Genomic DNA, 25,069 nt, shown 5'->3' with positions numbered 1-25,069 from the left:
CAAGTGGCTGGAGATGCTGGAGATGGGCACCCTCATAGACAAGGGGGAGGTTCAAGAATGCAAAAATGGTTTTTTCTCGCTTTATAGGGATTACCGAAAAGAAGACAGATTTACAACTGGCTGCGTGACAACAGGCGAAGGGGCGCTGACAGAGGGAGTAGAGGCATTCAAATGAAGAAAAAGGGTATTGCTTCTTGCATTGCATTGCCGCTACAAAAACAGGTGTACAAGTGGCTGAGAGACAAAGAAACCCCGAGTAAGATTGGGCGCTCAGCTAGTAGACTTATATACGAAAAGAATATTTAAAAAAAATCGATATTTTCTATTTTCCAGAAAACCCCAAAGAGGAATTTACGATTTTCTCGGACATCGCTTATTTCAAAATTTTATAACTTTTGAGCCAAGCGTCGTGGAATAATTTTTTCGCAAAATTAACGCAATAATCCAGTAAAAATATAATTGAGGAACAGTTTTGCACGAATCTTTCCACGGAGGAGGAAAATTCTAAAAGTAAATTAAAAGAACTACACAGACGAACTCACGTTTGACTCAAACTGAAATTTATTTAACCTAATGAATAAGTAACAAAAATCATATATGAGATTTCATCAAATAAAACGCACATTCGGTAAGTCGTTTTTAAACATATATATTTTTACATCAAACCAACTCTAACAAATAAGTATTCGTGTATGCAACTCACGCTGCAATTTTTTTACATTGCATTACAAATAGCACGTAAAGGATGTCCACGGTAAAATTGCAACACTCTCATATTGCTATAACTTTTGAACCGTTGCGTTGGGCAAAATTAATTGAAATTTAATATTGCTTACACTGTGTGAGTCTTTTCATCAGGTGCGCAAAAATCTGAAAAATGGCGTCGAAAGATTCTGGACGAGACCTACGTGAAAGCGAACTAAAACCAGATTCCGGGGAACCAGTATTTCACTGCAAAGGATGAGTTTGATGTTCCGGGGAACCTCCGAAAACAGAAGATATCGAAGTTTGGCAAGAAATTCTTGATTTGGCAAGCAATTTGTTCATGTGGACAGCGAAGTACGCCTTTTGTGACCACAGATACCGTAAATGCGGGTGAAATTGATCACTTTTTGGAGTATTTGTTAAATACCTTTGAAGAAGAATGGCCCATGCTATCAGTTGTTTAAAAACGCGGAAACTATTTGGTAAAATTACGATTGCGCATTTTATTTTGGTGTAAAACAAGCTAATTCATAATTTGTAGAAAGTAAAAGCATCAAACATAGCCACATCCAGTAAAATCAAGCGATTATCCGCGATCTCATTGTAAGACCACATGTAAGAAATCACGGTTTTATCTTAAGCTTTTACCACTAGTCGATATGCAAATTTCATACTAAATATAGTCTATCTAATTGATATACTGTCATACTCGATGATTCATCACAAAAACGGCATTGACTAGGCATATTTTTCACATAAATTGGAAAAAACTTCAAAATACAAAACAGGTAGAATGCCTCACAGCGGGATCGGACAGTTATAAAATATTTTTAATTTGCAGTACATCTTTTGTTTCGGATTATTTATTAAAAATGTAGCAATATTATGTATTGTATAGGACATAGAATTTGCCTTAAACCTAATTGTACATTGTTTAACTTACAATATTTCATCACACATCAGTTGGAGAAAAGTAGATGATTAATTTTTATCGCCTATTATGTTGAGATATGAACCCATTAATTCCCAGCAAAAAAGCGTACACTCAAAAAAATCGGCACGTCAAGTTTACGTGAAAACACAGGTAATTCTCATCCATCACACTTTTCATGTAACATTCACGTGAATTTTTGGTAATTCGCACTCATACTAACTAGTTTACGTGCGATCCCGGTAAATTTTATCAACTTTCCCATTAACTAGTACATAAAGTTCCTGTAAGTTGCTGTACAGAAGTTTACATGATTTTTCACGTGAATGCGACGTGTCAATTTTTTTGAGTGTTTGTACGCTATAACGAACGCTTCCGACATTTCGGCAGCCTAGTTTTAGGAGTTTATACAACACGTAATTATATGTAAATTTGCTGGTTGCGTTTAACGCCTAGCTGGGCAAACTTGGTGCGTTTTGCCCACGGGCTTTGGCGTTTTGCACCACATAATGATATTGACTCTTGCCAAAAATCGTCAAAAATAACAAAAAATACTGGTTTTTGCTAGGAAATTTCACCAGTAAGTGTAAAAATACTACAAAAGTTCAAATTAATGGACAAAGTAATCAAATCCCCTTCTAAAAAAAATGTAAAAAAGATCCCAAAGTCTTCTAGAAGTTGGAAAACGTGGAACAAACATTCCGTCCCTCTGCAAAATGATGTTTTGCTTAAGCGGTGCGTTCTGCACCACTTTACCCTACTTATGTGTCCATGTCCGCCGGTCCGGCAGAACAAAGGGATGAAATCAGAGATCTCCACTGCTGACGGTTACCCGCCATGGCTTTTACCCGTCGCCAGGAGAGGTTCTCGTCTACAGCCCGGATGTTGTTGGCTAAGCTGCGTCGCCATGAGCCTCTAGGTCTGTCTTTTCTACGCTGTCCTTGTGGATTCCAGTGAGTGCTCTGCAAACCTCGTTAGCCTCCATTCTCAAAGTGTGTCCGATCCGCTTCCACCTACGTTTACGAATTTCTGTGACTATCGGCCGTTGATGACACCGACGATGGAGTTCCTCATTGGATATCCAGTTATCAGGCCACCAGGCACGAATGATGTATCGCAGGCACCGGTTAATGAATACCTGCAGTTTTTCCGTTGTCTCCGCTGAGACGCACCATGTTTCGCAGGCATACAGCAGTACGGATTTTACGTTCGAATTAAAGATTCGGGTTTTCGTACGTAGAGTGATCTGGTTTGAGCGCCAAATGTTTCGCAGACCTGCAAAGGCACCCCTTGCCTTCCTGATCCGTGTGGCTATATCAGGCTTGGTACCACCATCGGGCGTTGTCTGGCTACCAAGATATTGAAAGGCGTCTACCTGATCAACTTGTTGTCCCGCTACTGTGAAGTTGGTGGAATTGTCAGTTTTCACTACCATAGACTTAGTTTTCGCTACATCGACTGTGAGACCTGCTGTCTGGGAGCTCTCGGAGAGGTCATCTAACTTGCTCTGCATATCGTTTCGGCGTTGTGCGAGCAAGACAATGTCGGTTAGGTCGAGGTCATTAAGCTGCTCCATCGTTAGAGGATTCCAAGGCAATCCTCGATTTGGTCTACTGTCAATTGCTCCAACTAATATCTCATCCATAACGATGAGAAACAGAAGCCCTGTCTCACGCCAGCAGTAACCCTTAAGGGATCGGGCAAGACGCCGTCGTGTAAAACCTTGCACGAGAACGCCTCGTACTGAGCCTCGATGGGATGGACTAGCTTATCTGGAACTCCTCTACGCCTAAGTGCGCCCCAGATGTTTACGTGTTTGAGTCGGTCGAACGCCTTTTCGAAGTCAACGAACACCAGCTGAAGAGAGTCCTGGAATTCGTTGATCTGCTCCAAAATAATGCAAAGCGTTGTGATATGGTCTACACATGATCGGCCAGCACGGAATCCAGCTTGCTGCCGCCGGACAATAGCGTCGATCTTCTCCAGGATCCGGTTAAGGATTACCTTACTTTGAGTACTTTGAGAGTGCTACAGAGCAACGTGATGCCACGCCAGTAACTCCTTTCTTAGGGACTTTAACCAATATGCCCTGAGTCCAGTTCTCCGGAAAAGTTACGGTTTCCCATATATTGCTGAAAAGCTGATGCATCATCTGGACTGACAGATTATCAGTCAGCTGGGTCAGCTTTGAGCATTTCGGCTGAAATACAGTCTATCTCTGGCGCTCTATTGGATTTCATACTCTTGATGGCTGCTATAATTTCATAATAGCATGAATTTATTCTCTGGCTTTTCCACACTTTTCCTATGGGGTTAATTCTGCTCTACCGATGATGAATCCTCTTGCCGTGGTCATGTGAGTGCGGTCTACTGTGCTCCAAAAAGGCAATATAGTGTCTTCGGAACATTTATCCATATGAATGCCCCCCGTAAGTTGGTTGGTTTCGAGGTACGATGCTGGTCTAACAAGCTAGTCGTCGTATGTTCGAATCTCGGCTAGGCGGTGCTGCTAGATAGAGTCAGTAGGATTTTTGCACTAGTCCCGTAACTGTCCTATACTCTAATAGCCGGCTACGAAGTCTGTCGATAAAGAAGGGTCAGGTCGTAGAAAGGACGTTTAATCCCACGACTTTGCTTTTTTTGCCCCCCCCCCCCTAATAAGAAAATATCAAAAAGTCATGGCTTACTATGATAAAAATAAAATAAGTTTTTTGTGTTAGAGAATAGAGGCATGGTTTATTCGGTAAAGTTGCAGAAGGTGTAAAAATAAGCAACTTTGCTAAACAAATGAAATTTCTATCTACATCGGGACGGGAGTTATAGAGCATATTTAGGACATTTATTAAAAATTCGTTTTTCGTTTTACAACTTAACTTTCGTTAATTGTATTTTGCAAGAATACATTGTTCTCTCAAACCACACGTTTCGCAAATTTATTGCTAAGATGCCGCCTATTAAAGCCTTATTTTTCCTCAGCTTCATGAATCTGTTCAGTTTTTTACGAGCCATAATGGCAGAGAGTATAATTCATGTTCGTAATATTTGAACAGCGTTTTTCATATATCTGTATACATCGAATACATTTCCTTTCCTAATGTTCTCAGGACAAAACTGAAGACGCGTGCGGAAAGAAAATGTGCGATGTACACAGAAATGTCAACAAGGCTGGTAAAATAATATGAACACGGAATATGCTTTCTGCCATTATGACTCGTAAAAAGCTGGATAGGTTTGTAGCGAATAGTTTTAGAATTTCATAAATTGTTTTTAGCGAAGGAAGGTTGCTTTAACCATATACCTACTATGTTTGCCATGGAAAGTTCACATAGAATGAACCAATAAGGAGTTTCTCAAGGGTGATCTTTTGGTTTTTTTTAAAAAAAATCAGAAAAAATGGGCATCTTCCATGCAAAGTAATTTCAGGTCCAAAATAGGCTGGTTACCCTATGTAAGCTGCATATTTTCGAAGCCGCACAGTTTTAAGAGAAGACACTAACCATAAGCTCACAAATTGCCTATGCACAGGCGTGCGTATCATTGCTATATTAATAGATTTAGGAAAAATCTTTATTCTTAGCAGAACTAGGTTCAGGTTAATAATATTTGTACAGTGAATATTTTGTTCCGAATTTAAAGGATTTTTCATTTTATACGTGATACTAATAAGAGAAACATTTTCTTATAATTATTAAATGAAAAGTTAACTACACATATGTTGTAGAGTTAGAGAATTATTACAATCAATTGAATAAACTAGATGGCTTCATCGTTGTATCAGTCTAGACCCTACATCAGCGGTTCCCAACCTTTTTTTGGTTCGCGTACCCCCTGGCGGATTTCCCTATACTATTCTGCAGCGAACTAAAGTTTTGGCGAACCCCTGGGGGTTCGCGAACCCCCATTTGGGAACCGCTGTCCTACATGATCCCATTTGATCTGTCTCTTTTTCTCTCTCTCTCTCTGACTTGGGTACTCAATCGTTAGTCTACAACATTTTTGTTTGAAAATACTAAATTAACAACCATTTTTGAACATCCGAACAGCTTGATTTCACCTCAAAAAAGCAACGTAGCTAAAGCAAACAACTTGGGTGCAATGTAACCAAATCACGCGGCTGCCACGATGATGCAGTCACGAATGCGCCAGCAACAGCCGGTTTCCGCACAGCAGCCTCCTCCGCCACCGACGCCGGCTGCTACGGGTCCTGGACCCGGAGGAGGAGGAGGAGGAAGAACGCCCGGAGGAGAAAAGGACGGCAGTAAAAATGCAGACGGTGGATCCAGTACGACGAACGGTGAGCCAACTCGCAAAGGGATACCACTGTTTCGGAGCAATCGAAGTTCCAGCAGCAACAACAGCCGAAGAAGTTCGCTGGTGGTAGCTGCAAAAGTTGATACCGGAAGAAAGGCTTCTTCTCATTTGCAACCGGAACAGGTTCCGAGCCGTCCCGATGGTAGTTCCGATTTGGACTGTATCGATGAGGATATGTTTGCAAAGATACCGAAAATGGAACTGTTGAAGGTTAATTATGTAAATTTGAAAAATGATGGTGTTGCCGGGAGTGTGAAGCAGAAACCGGATAAAGAGGATAAAAAATCAAGGGGTGGTGGAACGGTGGCAGCATCAGCGCCCACCAAGGGGATCGTTTCCAATGCAATAAAGAAACAATTGGCGACTGGTAGTGTAAATATAACGAGTAGTGCCGATAGTGGTTCAACTAGCAACCTGAAGGATATTAAATCTAAATATTTAGTGTACAAAAAGCATAATGGTTTCGGGTCGAATACCTCGATAACGGAGATAGGGGCAAAACTGCAATATATTAATGATTCGGACGTGAAGATGAAGAACGGGAAGAAAAAATACGCAATATTTGATACCAAGAAGAAAAATAAACTCGATACGGTACAGTATTACTTTGACAGTCGGAGTTACGAGCGTTACGTTGATAATAAGTTGTACGGTGTGGTCAACAAAGATGGTCAGCCGTCTCAACAACAGCAAAGTGGAGGTTCTAGTTCACCAACAAAACCTGAGGCTAGCGCTCCGGACACGGCGGATGCTCACAAGCGGCTGAGTTGGGATTTTCGCACCAATCGACCAAGTATGCTGCGGGTCATCAATCAGTCAGCTCTGACGAAGAAGCCAACCTCGGAAAGTAACCCGCAGCTGCAGCACCAAGCGAAAGGCACAACATTCAAACAACAACCGCACGCCGAGGGCAATAATCGCATTTTCCGTCTACAAAAGAGCCATACCAGTACCAATCTGATTACACGCCATAGATCAATGAACGATATTCATCGGATAAATCAATTATTCCTCGAATCAAAAGCAACAGCTGACAGTGCTGCCAGTCAAGCGCCGCCGTCCCTTCCGCCGCTTCTTTCGCGACAACATAGCAGCAGCGTGATTGCACTGAACCGGAAAATCGCCGGTAAGAACCCCGCACCTCCGCCGGTCAACAGTGGAGCCGTGCGCGAGAGCGTTCATCGGTTCGAGAAAAACAAATCGAAAAATGACGAGATGTCAGCGAAACAGCAAAAGTACCTCGTCCATAAGCGGCTCAGCACTCGATACAAAGCGGAAGAAAGTGCCCTTTCGGTTGCAGCTGCCGCGAAAAGCTCCCCAGCCCCAACCTCCCCGGTGAAACCTATCGCCGCCATCGGTCCGGATGATACCATTAGCAAACGAATCCGTCAAATAATCGATGGCCACAATGGAACCGGTTCAACGGAAACCATCGACTTAGAATCCACGAAAGCGGAACCTCCACGGCTAGCGAACAGAGTAAGATCGAAATCCCTAGAACGCACTCTCAGCGATGACGACGACGCCAGCACGCTAAGCGTCAAGAGCAGTAAAACAACCTGCGGATACAAGAACTGTAAATTTTCGAATTGTCCGATGTCCTCATCGTCATCCTCGTCCGCTTCATCTACGGTATCGAATTCCTCCTGCGAATCGAAACATTCGACAACAACAACGACAATCGAACCTCAAAGAAGTTGTCTAAAAGTTAAAGAACCCGAGATCGTGTGCGGTAAACGGACATCGATCGTCATTACCGACAGCGAGAGTGACATCCTGCTGAACAACGTAATCAACGACAAGCTGAACAACAGCTGCGAAAATGTACGGGTCATTTCATCCAAAATCAAAGAAATTGATCTTGAATCCAACCGAATGATCATCGAGAAGTGCATCGAACCCATATCGGACATCACGGAAACGGTGTTGGCGCGACGGAAATTCTGGAACCAACAGAACCAGCGCAACATCAAGCTGAACAATAATCCCCAGAATAAATCGTACAACGATAAGATAGCGATTAACAACAAAATCAAGAACGAGGAAAATAACAGCATTAAAATTTTCATTACCGGCCACCAGCAGGGTCATTCCGGGAATGGAACGGCCAGCATAAGTGAACCGGTGTCGTTAATTTCCACCTCGACCAGCGGCGGTAGCTCGGCTGCGTCGACTATCAGTTCGAACGGCGGAGAGTCGGATAAGGATGATGGTTATTACGACCAGAGTGAACGATCGGTGAGTCCTGCCGAGAAACAACCGCTGTCGATTGTTTCCACCGTGAGTACTTCGAGTACGGTTTGTAGTGACGGAACTAACATGTCCAGCGTAACCTGCAGTAACGGTAGCACCGCAAACCGTTACACCTCAAAGACGAGCATCAGACTAGGATGTGATGGAACACTGTTTTGGAACAATAACTATTTCGAAGATGTGGACAGCAATCAATCGAACGGCGGGACTGGTCAGAATGACGGATGTGCCTCGGGAAGCTGTTGCTGCTGTTGCCGCCGGAGGCGCAGCATTGCACTAGGCAGTAACGGTTGTCTAATCAGTTCGATCGATGTTGGTGGCTCGTGTACCGGCAAGGGATGCATTAGCCACGGTGGCGGAAGCGGTGCCGGATGCAATGCGGTAAGCGGGTGTGGCAGTGGAGTGATACTGAGGAAGTCTCAACTCTGCCAATGCGGAATGGCGAAACACAGCAGTAAGGTAATTATCTGAATCTTCATTTTTCGCGTTGTTTTTTCGTAACTCATAGCGTGAACTTTCTTCCGGCTTTTCCTCACGCACTCACGCTGGCTGGCCGGTAGCATGTTTGAGTTTTAGCTTGTTACCACCGACGCGCGTGCGGCTGTCAAAAACTGCGGCAAATTTAATCCCGCCGCGCAAACGGTGTCATGGTGGATGCTTCCTGCTCTGCCTTATGCCGTGCCGCCGTGCCGCCGCGCCGACGCCGCGTGGTAGAAAGTCAAATAAAACCTGTTAATGTTAAATTTCCACGCTTTCGGGGGCGTGCACGCCGTTTACCGCAATTATAGCAATAATAAATCGGCGAGGCGAAATTTAGGGTAATTTTCAGCGGCTGTCCAGCGAATCGTGTAGGCTTAGTAATGAGGGCCAGATTTTCACTCTTTGTTGTTCGCTGTTAAAACTTCCACCACGATGCTTTCGTGCTCTTGGTTTGCTGCTGGTTAAGTGCTTAGATACCAACGTCGCTCGAAAATGAATAAGTTGTAAAAAATTTCCACATTCATGAACCATTTAATTATCATTATGCTGGTGTATACCGTTACCGGTTAATAAATCTTTTGAATTTCCTGCTTTTGCCATAGCACAAAGTTACAATACAACAAAAATATGTTCACCCCTCCCCTTTTAGTCTTTAAACTTCAATCATCTAATCTCGAAGAACATTCTCTCTAACTTGCAATCTTCTTCAAATAACTTACTTTCTTTTCATCTTCGGTTGAAAGAAAATGATTGATAGTCCGCATTTTAGCCCCATTGCTGCTGATGAGAATAGAAGTTTTTCGCAAGAACCAAATAGGCGTGTAATTGCATAACTCATCAGGGCCCCGAGCAGCTCTGCAGTGCTTAGGCAAAACTATCATACCTACCTAGCCATACTGATGAAGTCTTCATTTTCTAATCTAATCTTTTTCGTCGTTCTTCCTCGCTCCGGCCAATCATCATCATCATCATCATCGGTGCTAGCTGGAGAGCTTTTCGTCCCGACCCCGTTCCATCGAAGGCCCACCGGACTCGGGCATCTCGATCAGCAGCGATACCATCATTGCCAGCTCGGATAGCGATCTGAACCTGCAAAGCCAAACGGTAATACGGTGGCCTAGATTATGGGCTGCCTGCTATTAATGCATTAGTTTTTTTTGCTAATCATTGTTGCTTGTTGTTTTTTTTTGCTTGCTTCTCTGTAGGATTCGGATGAACGGAAACTCAAACGGGGACACGTACTGGCTGAGCTGTTGGAAACTGAGAGGATTTACGTTGCGGAAATGGGCTCGATTCTGAAGGTAGGTTCCTTTTTTGTTTGATTTTTCTGGTTGTTTCGAGTTTTCAATACTACTAAAGACATTGATCATATTGTTGATGACTACGTTGGCTTGCCGTTCGATATTATTGAAATGCGAAAGCACGTTGTCGTGGCGGCACGACGCAGTTTCATGTGACAGCAAAATATGTCCGCTTCACACGATCGGAAACAGTTTATCATTAAGTGCGTGGATTTGTATAACTCGTCCCTATCATAAAGGCTTTTCAATTTCTTCGTCGTAGTGTTCGTACCGATTAGCGAGGTTAATTGCAAATGTCTCTTAGTACTAAAAACGCAAATTGTTTTAGGCTAATAAGTATTTATTTTTATTAAAGGTGGAGGCGCGTTTGGTGGGAAGAATAGTAGACTGGATGAAACTGCGATATGGGGTGTGATTGCGTGTCGTGTGCTGGTAGTTTAACTGTCAAAACACTTGAGCGCAAACCGAGAGAGTGTGGGTTAGAGTGCCACTCTGCAATTGAACTACGTAATATATTTTTGACCCCATATCGGAGTTTCGCAGTTTCAACAGGCCTACCAAAGCAAAGTTGTTGGCTTGTCTTTCTAACCATTTCGTAACCTTCTTTAACGACAAAACTCGCGGCCGGCTATAAGAGTACAAGACAGTTACGGGGCTAGTGCCAAAATCCTACTGATTCTATCTAGCAGCACCGTCTAGCCGAGGGTCGAACATACGACGACTGGCTTGTCAGATCAGCATCGTACCTCGAAGCTAACTAGAAAAAAGTATTTGTCAAATAATAACTGTCTAAATTAAATTCTACAGTTGGGGATGAATAAATGCTTAATGCGAGAAATGTAGATTCAGACAACCTGAAAATTCTTGATATTAGGCCAAAAATATAGACTTAGCGGAGGTGAGAGTCGAACTCACAGCTTCCAATCTCTAGTTGATCGTGTTGTTTAAGCAATTACACCACTAAGCCGTCTATACTCTGTGGTCTTATATCAAGGTTTTGTTATGACGCATGCCTGATTCTATCATTCATTTGCACATTTATCCAGCGCGAATATATTTTTGTTGACTGTATTTGTTGCAACCGCACAGATTGATAGACATATAGCTATTCGGTTTGCGCTTAGCAACAATCAGTCGGTAACCGTCCGTGCCAGCGGACCTTCGCTAAGTCTATATTTTTGGCCTAATATCAAGAATTTTCAGTTTGCCTGAATCTACATTTCTCGCATTAAGCATTCTCGCATATTGAACCTCTTTTTTGAAAACTGTCTCATTGCAACTCCTCCTAGTTGGCTCCGAGGTATAACGCTGGCCTAATAAGCCAGTCGTCGTATGTTCGAATCTCGACTGGGAGAGGCTGTTAGAGTCAATAGGATCGTAGCAACTGGCCCTGCAATTGTCCTGCACTCTAACAGCTGGCTGCGAAGTCTGTCGTATAAAAAAACAGAAGGTCAAGTTTCGATAACGGAATGTAGCACCTAGGCTTTGCTTTGCTTTGCTCATTGCAACTTTTTTGAAAAGTATCCGTCCCCTTGGTGAACGACGGGATCAGCGTTTCGAAATATTGAAACTGTAATTCTCATTTTTTAACGATTTTCAACCAATCAAACAAAAAAAATCAATATTTCAAGATCTGTTCTCGTGTTGGTAGTGGCCCCGTATTATGGCGAGTTACTCAGCAGCATTCAATTTCACTTTGTTAAAAAAATAGCAAAAATGAAGCCAAAATAAAACCAATCGAATTAGGCCAGAAACCACCAGTAGTTAATGCCACTACACATCTAATTTGATAAATGTTTGTTATAGTATTTTTTCTCAGCTTTCCGATGATGGTCCTAACATTAAAATCGGTTGAGGGGGTCATGGCGAAAACGGCGATTTATTGATAAAATTCAACAAGGCGGCCAAATCCAGGATGGCTACCATTTTTTTTGACTTCATTTATAAGCCCTATCTCTCCTCTTTACAAAACTGTGTCTTTTGTAGTTTATTTCATAGTAAATTTTGAAACTATCACAATAATTATGTGAAAATTGAAAATTGCACACCTAACTTTATGAATGCTTCTTGAAGCATTTTTTCCCAGCTTTCTAATGGTAAAATGAAAATTGGTTGGGGGGGCTCTTAGCGAACACGGCGATTTATTGATAAAATCCAATTTGGCGACCAAATCCAAGATGGCCGCCAATAATATTTTTGCTCCATTTGAAAACCCTGTTCTTCTTCTTTACAGAATCGGGCAATTTGTTAGTTGTTTTATTTATTTATTTTTTTTTTGAGTGGTTTTAACCCAAAGGGTTATTCACCAATTGTTGTTTCATTCTTGGGAATTAAATAAAAAGAAAACTTATCGAATTTAATTCTACTATGTATATTTTATTCTTGACAGATACGTATTTCGCCTACGACTTGCAGGCTTCCTCAGTGTCTGTTTTCTAACTTCGAGTTCTGAGTTCGAAAACAGACACTGAAGAAGCCTGCAAGACGTAGGCGAAATACGTATCTGTCAAGAATATAATATACATAGTAGAATGAAATTGGATAAGTTTTCTTTTTATTTAATTTCCAGGTTTCGTATTCTACTAAGACGCTCCAAAAACTTCAGTTGTTTCATTGCAAATTTATGAAATTTCACATGATATAAATCTCAAGGTTTGCTGAAAATTCATCTTTTTTAAAAGTGTCAAGCCTCTTGGCGCAGACGCGTATAACACAAACTGTCCCGTAAACACGCGAACAGTTTGCCGTAATGTGCCATTGTGGTATGAGACGCAATCTCCGCCGGAAGGCTAGGCGTCTGTTCAACAGGGACAAAATCACGTCTAACTGGGAAGACTACTACAGAGCTTCCCTCACCAAATACAACGCTGAGCTACGTAAAGCCAAAAGGAAATCCTGTGGAAAGCGCCAGAGGCCAGAGGCTACGCGTCTACAGAAAGTGACAGGACTCATAATAGGACACAGCCTTGCCCTTTATCATTTAAAGAATATCGGCAAGGTATCATCCGACACCTGTCGTTTTTGTAAACTCTGTACCAGAAAGTTCAGTGCATCTGCTCTACAATTGCGGAGCTCTTGCATTATCAAGGCACAACTTCTTCGGAAGTTTTCTTCTTATTCCATATCAGGTATGGAGCCTAATCTGATCTAATCTAATCTCACACTAACGCAGCCAATGCTGGAAAGCATCCTGGAAAATGACGATTACTTGAATCAATCATTTTTCTTGTTAACGGCCAGGCCAACTGCGCAGCATGTACCGCAGAGAGAATTCCAAGGAATCAAGTGGAACCAGAAAAATTACCTAGGGTTTATTCACAGAACAGAAGTGGAAGTATAAATCCAAACACGTACATGCTACTTTCTACGGATACTAGCGAACCTGGCGGTAGCGAGTCACTTTTCTCCACGAAAACACACGAACGCATATGAATGAACACGAAAGCATGTGAAAGCTGCTATGCGATTGGTAGCGAGTGTTCTGCTTATATTGCTGTTGTTCGCTTCTATACGAAAACCTTCCCAAAGAAAAACAAAAACTAAAAAGACTCTGTCACTAGTTTTGATCGCCGAATCGTCCGGGCTTCCAGTTCTGTTCTGTGGTTTATTTCTAATTCCCGTCGTAGTAAGTAAAGCCATTCTTATTTTTATCATTTGTTGGATAGATGTCATGAATACTCCAAAATTTCTTGTGCTGATTTGACTAAAACACACTTACCTTCGTGATTCGTGAACTTTGAAATCACTGAAAAACGATTATTAAAGTATATTATTGAAATTATGCAACTGACTTTATTTCTTAAATTCGTCGTACTGTTTTAAAATCCGTCCATTAAAATTTTTCATCGTCCGAACTAAAAATCACAACAATGTTTACGAAGCTAATAGGCATGTATTTGTGTAGGACGGCATGACAAATGTTATTCTGCAAAATTTCTGCAGGTCAGGCAAGTTCTCCTGGCAAGTAGAACAACGTCAATACCTTGCATGAGTTATTTTCATGTATGACGGAAATTAAAACGATTAGTGGACATTTTCTTCTTCGTCGCACGAAGGAAATTTGGCTGAAAGGACTTCTTTAATGATAAAAAACATTTAAATAGATCTCAGCTCACTTTGATTGATCGCGTATGATAGACAACAAACTATATTAGGGAATAACTAGTTTTGCATTGTGTATCATAAAAATGCTGACATTTTTAATAATTTGTGTTGGATAGGACGGGAATATGCAATTACGACGAAGCAGCAACATACCCTAATTCCATTAAACTCCTTGAAATCAAGGGGAAGGAAGAAAGCGTGGACCTCCCGTACCAAACGCTTCCCATGTACATAGTTAATGATTTATTTACAGACGTTGGGAGTGTCTTTGCTAATAAGCATAAGCATAAGCATAAGCATAGAATACCGCCCGTGTGCTGCTACTCCGTTATTGACCAGGACCGATGAAAATTGCAAAATGATGGCTGGAAAAAGCATATTTGGGACAGCACACTATTCCTCATTGTGCAACCTTATCAGATCCCTGCATGCTGCTCAATACCGACGCCGACCACGTCCGAATGCGGGTCCTGGTGGATGGGAAGGAATGTTAGTCCAATACTTGTTGCTACTAAAGACCAGGGAATCCTCTGCATCTTCACAAGTATTTCGGGAAAGGAATTGGTGTTAGTAGATGGGGGGAGCTAAATGGATAATGTAAGCATGTAAGCACCAGTTATATGAGACTAACCTGGATATTCGAAAATTTTCTTGTAAAGCCAGTAATTATGAAAATTAAGATATAAAAAATACCTTTTTAAAAAATTTAGTATAATACCATTGGTGCTCATATACAACCATAATTTAATTTGTATCGAAAAATACTATGTACATGCGAGATTTACGGCTCGCAAACTACGTGACAACTTGCACTTATTATACCTGAAAACAAAAATCAGAGATAATGAAACCAGCCAATATAGTCCCTAAGTTGATAAGCATTTCCTCCTACCAACGCTAATATGCAGAGATATAGCGCCCTACACACTTAGACGTTGGGAGTGTCTTTGCTAATAGAGGTTAAGTGATACTCCGCACCCTCGGAGATGAACTTTAGACAGAACTTTAGGCATTTAGACCAGAAGCCAGGCTGCAATTGGCCAAGGATATAGCGCCTTATTTCGCTCTCTGAAAATAGATTAGTTTGCCAAAAATATTAGTTTAAATCGTATAATAGGGTTTATTTCTAATTCCCGTCATAGTAAGGCAAGCCACTCTAATTTTCATCATTTCTTAGGTGGATTTAATGAATACTCCAAAAGCTCTGCTGCTGATTCGACTCAAACACACTTACCTTCCGATCCGTGCCCTTTGAATTCACTAAAAAGCGATTAATAAAGCATTTGATTGATATTACGCTACAGACTTTATATCTTAAATTCGTTTGAAAATAAAAGTATTTTAAACAGAAGCAATCAGCTAAAAATGCATAGGTACATAAAATATTTTGTTCAATTATGCATGGTTACGCGTTTCTCGCGAATCATGACCGACCACATCTAACATCGTCCAATCCTATATATTATCACTTGATCGCACAGCAAAGGTACACGTCTAAAACACCTGTACCGTACTATACACCTAATTGACCGTGGCGCAGCATATTGAGGTGTTCAAACAGCATGGCGGCATCCCGTGGCGCTGCATTTGATCAGAGAAGCGGACAGAAACATTTCAATCAAACAAGTGTACAGCGCTCTGCAAACACACCAAAAAGCTTGCAAAGCTATTGATGATTTATGCTGCCGCTACCGTTGTAGTACGATGATTCAAAAGGGCCCTGAGGGTGATTATTGCATGTATTCGATAAACCTGTTCTTATGCTTTTTTATAAATGCCAAAAGTAACAGCGCCAGCCAAATGTGTAAAAATACTGAACAATTGCGGAATTGTCTGTTTATTTTCTATATTCATTTCTTAAGATGAATACTGCTAGAACAAGCTTGCAAGATTAACTAGCAATTTTTTTTTAAATTTTCAATTACATACTTCAAGATGTATGCAAAGTGAACATCTTTTCATCTCTTTCCAACGGTAACCGTGCAGAGCTACTGATTTGAATTTACTTAGCAGCCAACCTAGCGTAGATTACAGATTAGAAAAAAATAATTTTCACTACGAAGATAGTACATCTCAACTGAACGCATGGCCTGGTTAGAATCAGACCCATGTTGGACTTCCAACGGTGGCTAACTGTTTCGCTAATTCTAATGATTTCAATCGCGCGATAAGCACTTCTAAATGTAAGCCCCCCTTCTACGTGCTATACGGGCTGATCTGCAGCCGGCACAGAAGAAATCCGGCGTTCAACCACGGGAGTGGGTACCATTTCTAGCAGCAATAAACCAACTGTTTATTACGACTGCTGCACTCTATCCGTCCATCCTGCTCGTAGTTGAACGTAGCAAAAAAAAATCAGAAAAAAAACAGCTCGGTTACCGTAATTTCACTTTGCCTTATCTCGCTGACCACAACAAAGCCAACGAACGGACTCCCCTGATAACTTAGCTGACTTACTGACTGAGTCGGATATTTATGTACCGATTATACATTTTCGTGTGCACCTATCATATCTGCAGCAAATTAACAGCGATATATGTACGTACCTCTCAGCGCCAGGTACGAGATTGATCAACAGAGCGCGAAAATCATCATTTGCCATCATCATCATTAGCGTCAGCCAGCACCGAAAGCACGGGCGCCGAAGATCATCCTCGCGAGTTTACTTCTCCTTCATAAATGCTTTCACGCCCCCGCAAGCACTTTGTCGGGTATCGGCACACAAAGATGTATTTGTGCAACAAATACCAAATCGTCTGCAGGTACTGTGCATACGATTCTTGGGACGGAAAGCAGCACTAAAACAAAATAAACAGTGCATTTCGATATTAATATTAATTGCACAGAGAAATGCTTTCTTCACATTGGAGAGCAAACACATTTGCAGTATTTATATGGCAGTTAAAATGATATGGAGAATTGTATGTTGCTTCGCAATAAAAATTTTCAGGAACGAGCATCGATACTTCGATACTCTATTTGTGTTAAAAAATGGACAATTGACCTTACTATAGAGACATATTTTATGGCTGATCGTTTTACTTGTAAAAAGCTGTAATAGTCTAAATATACATCACATATATAAATATTCTATGATACTTGGGAAAAGTGACTTCAAAAAAGTAGATGGTCGATCCATCAGCACGTTAGGTCCCTCTACTCCTGGTGCCGGCGGAGTTCGTCGTCGGGCATCATTGCGACGTGGCCGGCGCACCGTAATCTTCCAACTTTTGCCAGGCATACGATGGGAATCTCTCCGAGTAGTGCCTGCAACTCATGGTTCATACACCTACGCCACTCTCCACTATCCGTTTGTGCTCCGCCAAAAACAGTCCGCAACACCTTTCGTTCAAATAAGTCAAGTGCACGTATCTCTTCCGTACGCAAAGACTGAGATATACAAATTTTCCCCTTTTTTCACGATGTAAAAAACGCTGTACTCTAGCTACTCCATAGTCATTTAAAAGCGTCATATAAAAAGCGAAACAGAAACACTCCCCGTACCCGAACCGTTTCATGTAAATTTTCATGATTATCAGTTCTGTGACCTTTGAGGCTGCAAGAAAGGACGAGCAGATAGACATTCTATTTTATATATTAAGCATACTTAGGGAAGAGTACATCCTTGATGTGGAAATTTAAAAATTGGATGACCTGAAAAACGTTTAACGCTGGGCTCAAAATAATGATGAAGTCATCCATTCTGTAATCTAACATCAAGTTTGATAACGCTCTTTCGCTATTTTTTGCGAATTCGTTTCATCGCTTGGCATAGTGTTTTCGCTGGCGAAGAAATATCTTTTTTAGCGATAAATATTTAGCTAGCAAAAATTTAATAATACTTCGAACCCTCAGGGATAAATTTATGATATTTAGACCAAAAGCCAGGTTGCAATAGGCCAAGGATATTGCTGCTTGTTTCGCTCTCTTAAAATAAATCAAATATATCAATTGCTAAAATTATTACTAGAAATAATATGCAGATAACCGTTCAGTTTGGCAGTTTCCAATTTGTATTCCATTTCTTTTTGTTTCCGTAGCTCATCTTTTCGCACTATATTTTCGGGAGTAATTGGATTTGTTTCAGCTTACTTTCAAGGTTTTTTTGTTTTTGTTGGACGGGCACTTAAACTACTTTGTCCATTCAATCGAACTTTTTAGTACTTTCAAGGTTAGCCATAAACAGTTCGCACAGAAACGGTGATAGCGGATTGCCCATTGGCGCACCTTTCAACTGTTTATAGTAGTTTCTCCTGAATGAAAAGTAGTTCTCCTCCATGCACAATCGATTCAACTTCAAGTATCCTCCTAGCTTTTTCTTCCATGCGTTGTTCCCATGTTAGTCCAATAGCTAATCTTCCATCATGCTTATCGATCGAGAATAAGGCCGTAACATCGAAAGAGACCATTATATGTCGTCTTCTGTTAGTTCTCCCGATGCACAATGGGCAAAAACGAGCTCGTAATCCCATCCCAAGTATTAGAAGCCGCTGGTTTGGAATCTTACAAGATACCTATACTTATGTAAAAAAATGCAGGAAATCGATTGGTGATGGTTTCATCCTGCGCAGACTTTGGGAAGTGGTTCATTTTGCCCTATTTTACCCAAAAATCATGTTAAAAGCTAATTAAACAGTATAAAAACAGTATAATCTTCCAAATTTTGTCAAAATATTAGAAGAATCAAATTCCATTAGATTTTTCTGATATTTTTTTTTTGACGTATTCAAAAAAACAAAAGTTTGTATCACCCTGATAGATGAATATAAGATCACCTTGATAGTTTTAAAAGATGCGCTGTATTTTATTGATAAACTTCTTCAAAGGCACTATCGTTGAAAAATTACGATTTTTTTAAGCAATAACAAATGAACGTGTTTTTGCAGATCTAGGAGAGAATCAGGCAAAACGAACCGATTGTGAATTCTTCACTCAAGTAACAATTTGGGTTTTATTACACAAGAGTACAATAAAACTCACATTGTTGTTTGGGCACTGTACTAAATCGATCACAATCAACTCTCCAGATGTCTTACGAGTAAATTGGTACTATTCGAGGTCATTCCCCTGTCTTTGAATTAGTTTTAATAACTCTAATTAGATTTTACTATGTATTTAGGGGTGAATTCGGCAAAATAAACTATACCTGCATTTCGTACAGTATGGAATGGATGGAATTTGATTCTTTCGATGCTTTGACAAAATTTGGAAGCTATTTGAGTTCGTTTCACGGGCGTCAAATAAGTTTTTATACTGTTTAATTAGCTTTTAACATGATTTTTGGGTAAAATAGGGCAAAATGGACCACTTCCCGAAGTCTGTGCAGGATGAAACCATCACCAATCGATTTCCTGCATTTTGTTTTACATAAGAATAGGTATCTTGTAAGATTCCAAACCAGTGGCTTCTACTTCATGGGATTACGAGCTTGTTTTTGCCCATTGTGCGATGGTTCTAGGTGCTCAACGAAATCTCGTATGCTACATGCTACTGACGGAGCGGCCCGGGAATTTTATGGGCATTTTTGGAACTCGGTTGATCCGTTAGCCATGATTATTTTCCGCCTTTCGGTTCCTAGTTTGTGTATTTTGGGTTGTCCTTTTATCGAAGACCCCATAACAAGAAGACTGGCAGCTCTGCCAATGTTCGAGAGACACAGATGGTAGCTCGCTCTGCCGGCCAAGGTGGTCCCTGTATGCATCTGTGTAAGCGAGTGCTAATATTCATACTGCCATGCCAACAGAGTCGAACAAACACCAATACAGAATTCTGGAGAACTCACTAACACTCATACAAAATTTACCACCTTCGCTAAAAGAAGCGCCGTTGACGCATGACGTTTATATGGAAAACTAGCTGATCCGACAAACTTCGTATTGCCACAAATTAAACTGTGTTGTACATAAATCGTGAATGTCGGATGACCTTTCTCACAATCTTGAGTTTTGCAAGTTTCTGGGGAGTTCATGGGCGTTTTAATATACAAATTTTCCTCACAGTAAAGTAGAAAACAACTCATCCCATTGCTTAGCCTGATAAAATAAAGCGGATAGCATTTAAATATTTGCCATCATTACAAACCATTTCGCCGAATACCATTTTGCGGAACACCAATTCTCGGTTGACCATAACGCGGAATATAGAATTTCGCGGAAAATCTTTTTGTAGAAAGTACCATTTCGCAGGGGTGACCCAACTGAAGTAAAGTAATAAAGGTCAGTAGATTTAGGAAAATAAATAAACCTAGATAGAGGTGATCTCTACGGGGGGCTGTCTCCCCGCAGTGGCCGACGAATCCGACGGCAGGTCGCCGGCAACACTCGCGGCCTGTGGCCGTCTCGCGCTAAATTATCTAATGTTACTATTGATAGTTTTCGGTGGTCTTGTTAATGTTTTAGGAAAAAGTCTAAAATTTCTCGAGTTCGATTAGTTTTTGAGTTACGCAAAAATTTCTGTTTTATTTGTATGTTGGTCCTTATCCCCCTACCACAGGGGTGAGGGGTCTCAAACCATCATAAAACAAAATCCTGCCTCCAAAACCCCTCACATGCCAAATTTGGTTCCATTTGCTTGATTACTTTTCGAGTTATGAGGAAATTTGTGTTTCATTTGTATGGGAGCCCCCCTCCTGAAAAGGGAGAGGGGTCCTAATTCATCATAGAAAAAATTCATGCCTCCAAAAACATCTACATGCCAAATATGGTTCCATTTGATTAATTAGTTCTCGAGTTATGAGGAAATTTGTATTTCATTTGTATAGTTGCCCCCCTTCCCCTCCTGAACCGGGGAGAGGTTTCAATTCACCATAGAAAACATTCTTGTCTCCAAAAACTCCCACATGCCAAATATGGTTCCATTTGATTAATTAATTCTCGAGTTATGAGGAAATTTGTATTTCATTTGTATAGGAGCCCCCCCTTCTAGAAAGGTAAGGGTTCCTAATTCATCACAGAAAAATTCATGCCTCCAAAAACACCCACATGCCAAATATGGTTCCATTTGATTAATTAATACTCGAGTTATGAGGAAATTTGTATTTCATTTGTATAGGAGCCCCCCCCCCCTCCTAAAGCGAAGAGAGGTTTCAATTCACCATAGAAAAAAATCTTGTCTTCGAAAACACCCACGTGTTAACTTTTGTTCCATTTGCGTTATGAGGAAATTTGTATTTCATGTGTATGGAAGCCCCCCATCATAAAAAGGTAAAGGGTCTCAACTCATCATAGAAAAAATTCATGCCTCCAAAAACACCCACATGCCACATATGGTTCCATTTGATTAATTAGTTTTCGAGTTATGAGGTAATTTGTATTTCAATTGTATAGGAACCCCCCTCCTAAAGTGGGGAGGGGTCTCAATTCACCATAGAAAAAATTCTTGTCTCCAAAAACACCCACATGTCAAATTTTGTTCCATTTACTTGATTAATTCTTGAGTTATGCAGAAATTTGTCTTTCATTTGTATGGGAGCCCCCCCTCTTAGTGGGAGGAGGGGTCTCTATCCACCATAAGAATCTTCCCTGGTAGTAGTAGTAGGGGAAAGCCACCATCATTTCAAGGACTTGCCAATGTATGTGGGTAGAATTACAGTAGATTCAAATTTGATTATCAAATGAATTTCACACTAATGTTGTTACAGAAGGGCCAAAAGGGATTGGGCGGACCCACAAGCAGAGACACTTGTGCGCATTCCGGGGTTATAAGAGTCGCCTTCCAGCATTAGGATCCTTCCATGTAATAATCAATTTCGTTGTACCAACTTTAACCCACGTGATGATTTGTTTGTTTTGAATTGAGAAGTGCCATATTTGCTTCAGACCTTAAGGATTCAGGTTGGCAATCCACTCCGTCATCCAGCCTTCCACATTTATGATATCAATAATAATACTGTTAATAATATGATATTAAGATGAAATGTGGTATATATGGTAAAAATAGAACAATCTCACCAGCAGTCTTTCGTATGGAATAGAGTAGCGTCTTGAGGTTCCATAAATGCTTCTAATAGTTAAATTAATTTTTCATTCTGGTATCCATGTGCAGTATTAAAACTCGTTTTGGTCAAGGTTTTTACTATATAGTTTCATAAGCTAAAACGAAAAAAATAATTAAAATAACTTATTAGGCTTACCTGTTAGCTAGGCCGTGTGGCTCCGCCGTCTGCCCAAAACCGCGGTTTTGAGACCAGACAGCCGGGAACCACCCAGCAACGCACCTCCTAGCTTGGCTACTCAATAGAGCATTACCAGGTATGACCACGTGGAGGCGCTAGGTAGGGGCTTGGGATGGCTAGAGCTATATTGGACGCTCCTCATGTGCCTTCCCCATTTCATACCCGTTCCATAAGAACCTTCCCTGGCCCCAAAAACCCCTACTTGCAAATTTTCACTCCGATCGGCTCAATAGTTTTCGATTCTATAAGGAACATTCGGGCAGACAGACAGAAATCCATTTTTATAGGTATAGATAAAAGTGAGCGTGAGTATGTTTGTATGTTCCACATTAACTCCAGAACGCTTTGACCGATTTCCACCAAACTTGGCACATATATTCCTTGATATATGAGAATCAGCACAGCGAGGTTGATAAGAGGGGGAGGGGGTCGTAAGAGAGGGGAGGGGGGAGGTCCATTACTCCGAAATAAAGGCCATAACTGCGAAACACCAGGACGGTTCTTCATCAAACTCGGCCACATGTTCTTTGGCGTAAGGGAATCAGAACTTAGGAGGTTGACAAATGAGTGGGGCTCATAACAGGAAGGGAGTCATACCAGGGGGAGAGGGTTCATAACAGGGGGAAGGCCATAACTCCGAATTGCCTGGACTATTCTTCATCAAACTTGGCACAAATGTTCCTTGACATTAGGAAATCAGCACTGGGAAGTTGACAAAAGGGGGAATGCCTAACAAGGGAGGGGGAGACCTAAATCAGTAAAAGGGGTTGCGTTTCTCTTGCATTTAAATCTTTTGCAGTTGTGCAACTGACTTTGAGAAAAGAGGGGGATTTTACCGAAGATGGTAAATATGGTAAATAAACTTTTGTTTCGTTTCCATTATAGTGATTTTCATTGAGCAAAGCGATGTATGAATAGTTACGTGACAGAAGGGGGACCTGACTGGGAGGGAACCGACATGTAGGGGGACGAGGAACGTGAGTATGAATGTATGTTCTGCCATAGCTCCGGTGCTTCTGGACTCATCAAACGTCATTTGTCAAACACATGTTTTTTGACATAAAAAATCAACACCGGGGGGTTGATAAAAGAGGGAGACGGTCTTTTTCAAGGGGAGAGAAAGGTTCAAATGGGTGAAGGCGTGCGTTTCTCTTGCATTTGGAACGATAGCAGTTGTAAAAGTTGTTTTATTTTTGAAAGGGGGAATAGGGTGGCCATTAAAATGGGTTCAAAAACGTAAAAAAGGCTGTGTGTCGATTTATGGGGACTACCGAGAAAAAGACAAATTTACAAGTTGAGGGACAACGTGAGAGGAACTGGCAAAGGGAGTAGACATATTCAAATGAAAAAAAGGGTTTTGTTTCTTGAATTGAGAATTACATAAACATTACAAAACAGATGTATAAGGGGCCATCCATATACCACGTGGACAGTTTAGAGGGAGGGGGGGGAGGGTATGGAAATGTCCAGGCTTGTCCACGGAAGGGGGGGAGGGGGTATCGTAAATGTCCACGTGGACAATTTTTTTTTCATACCAAAAACAGAAATATTGAATTAATTATACATAACCATTGATCAGTGATTGTTTTTAGGCTCATATAAAGTTTTATCTTCTGATGAGGCATATGTTGACGTAAACACATGAACCGAGCATTACGGAAGGATTCGTCTTCAGAAGATTTTACGAACCGCGTCGCATCGGAGGTCCTGTGTTGTGTTGAAGTAGACGGAAAAGCTGAGGTGCTCTAGTTAGACAGGGATACTGTTGACGGAGAAGAATCATCAAGCAAAAGTCAAACTGAAACTAACTTTCTTGTAGTCGATAATAATTCGACGTAGACAAGATTACTATGAATAGAAGAATTCAGGTCCTAACACCTTGCATACGGATTTTAACACTGCGACAAAATTTGACAGAAAATGCACGGAAAAACCCAAAACTCAAAATCCATATACATAGTGTCGGCCTTTAGACTGGAGCGTATGTTTTTTATAAATACTGCATAAATCAAGTTAAAAACAAAATTAGCACCATACATTTCTGTTTTGTTAAATTACACTCAAGAAAAAAATGTCCACGTGAACAAACATGGAGGGGGGTAGGGGTTGAGTCAATGTCCACGCTTGTCCACGGTGGGGGACGGGGGGGTTGAAAATTGGTATTTTTCTGTCCACGTGGTATCTGGATGGCCCCAAGTGACTGAGTGGCAAGGGGCCCGAGTGAGATCGGGCAATCAGCTAGTCCGTCTGTAAACCCTAAAACAGTGTACACTAAGAAATAAATAATTCGTATCGCTAGGAAGTGCAAAGTACAATCATAAACCGCAAAGTAGGTCGAACTTCCATTTAGCGGACACCAGGCTGGGAGGTCTTTTCGTGCAAAGTTGGCTAGTATGTTCCAGTTCGTTACCTGGTAACCAAGTTATTTCTTTTTTGGTTTTCAGTGGAACACGCTCTTTATGGACACCATTTATAGTTTATACTGTGCGTGTTTCTTGGCAAGCATAATTTCACCAACCAGCAACAACAAGTGTTGGTACACTTGTTCCGGTGATTATGGTAAATCAAAATCAAGGTCGGTCCGGTCTGTGTGTGTATTTTCTGCACGTCGGACAAAGAAAGAAAATTTATTTATTTATATTTGACATTCAATTATTCATTAGCAGAGAACCGCTGTTGTCAGGCCACGTGCGATGCTTTTTTATTTGACCGAAACAGAAAGCTTTCTAATTGCATTGAGAAACTATTAATTTAAGCAACCACCAGTTATGTCATTATTAGAAGGTAAAAATCAGGTTCGAAGCCACTTTG

At 41.0% G+C, this 25,069-nt stretch overlaps 1 protein-coding gene across 2 annotated transcripts in view; it reads left to right on the top strand.

The window, feature by feature from the left end:
* LOC128733555 (guanine nucleotide exchange factor DBS) overlaps positions 1-25,069 on the top strand; it is a 243,767-nt gene that overhangs the window by 177,070 nt on the left and 41,628 nt on the right. For both annotated transcript variants that reach the window (XM_053827211.1, XM_053827210.1), the window contains exons 8-9: positions 9,665-9,784; positions 9,886-9,981. In XM_053827211.1, the coding sequence (XP_053683186.1) occupies positions 9,665-9,784; positions 9,886-9,981 (216 nt within the window). The remainder of the gene's footprint in view (positions 1-9,664; positions 9,785-9,885; positions 9,982-25,069) is intronic.

The sequence above is a fragment of the Sabethes cyaneus genome, chromosome 2, assembly GCF_943734655.1.
Source record: "Sabethes cyaneus chromosome 2, idSabCyanKW18_F2, whole genome shotgun sequence".
NCBI classification, from domain to species: domain Eukaryota; kingdom Metazoa; phylum Arthropoda; class Insecta; order Diptera; family Culicidae; genus Sabethes; species Sabethes cyaneus.
Note: the sequence above shows the minus strand (reverse complement) of the source record. Positions and strands in the feature narration are given on the sequence as shown.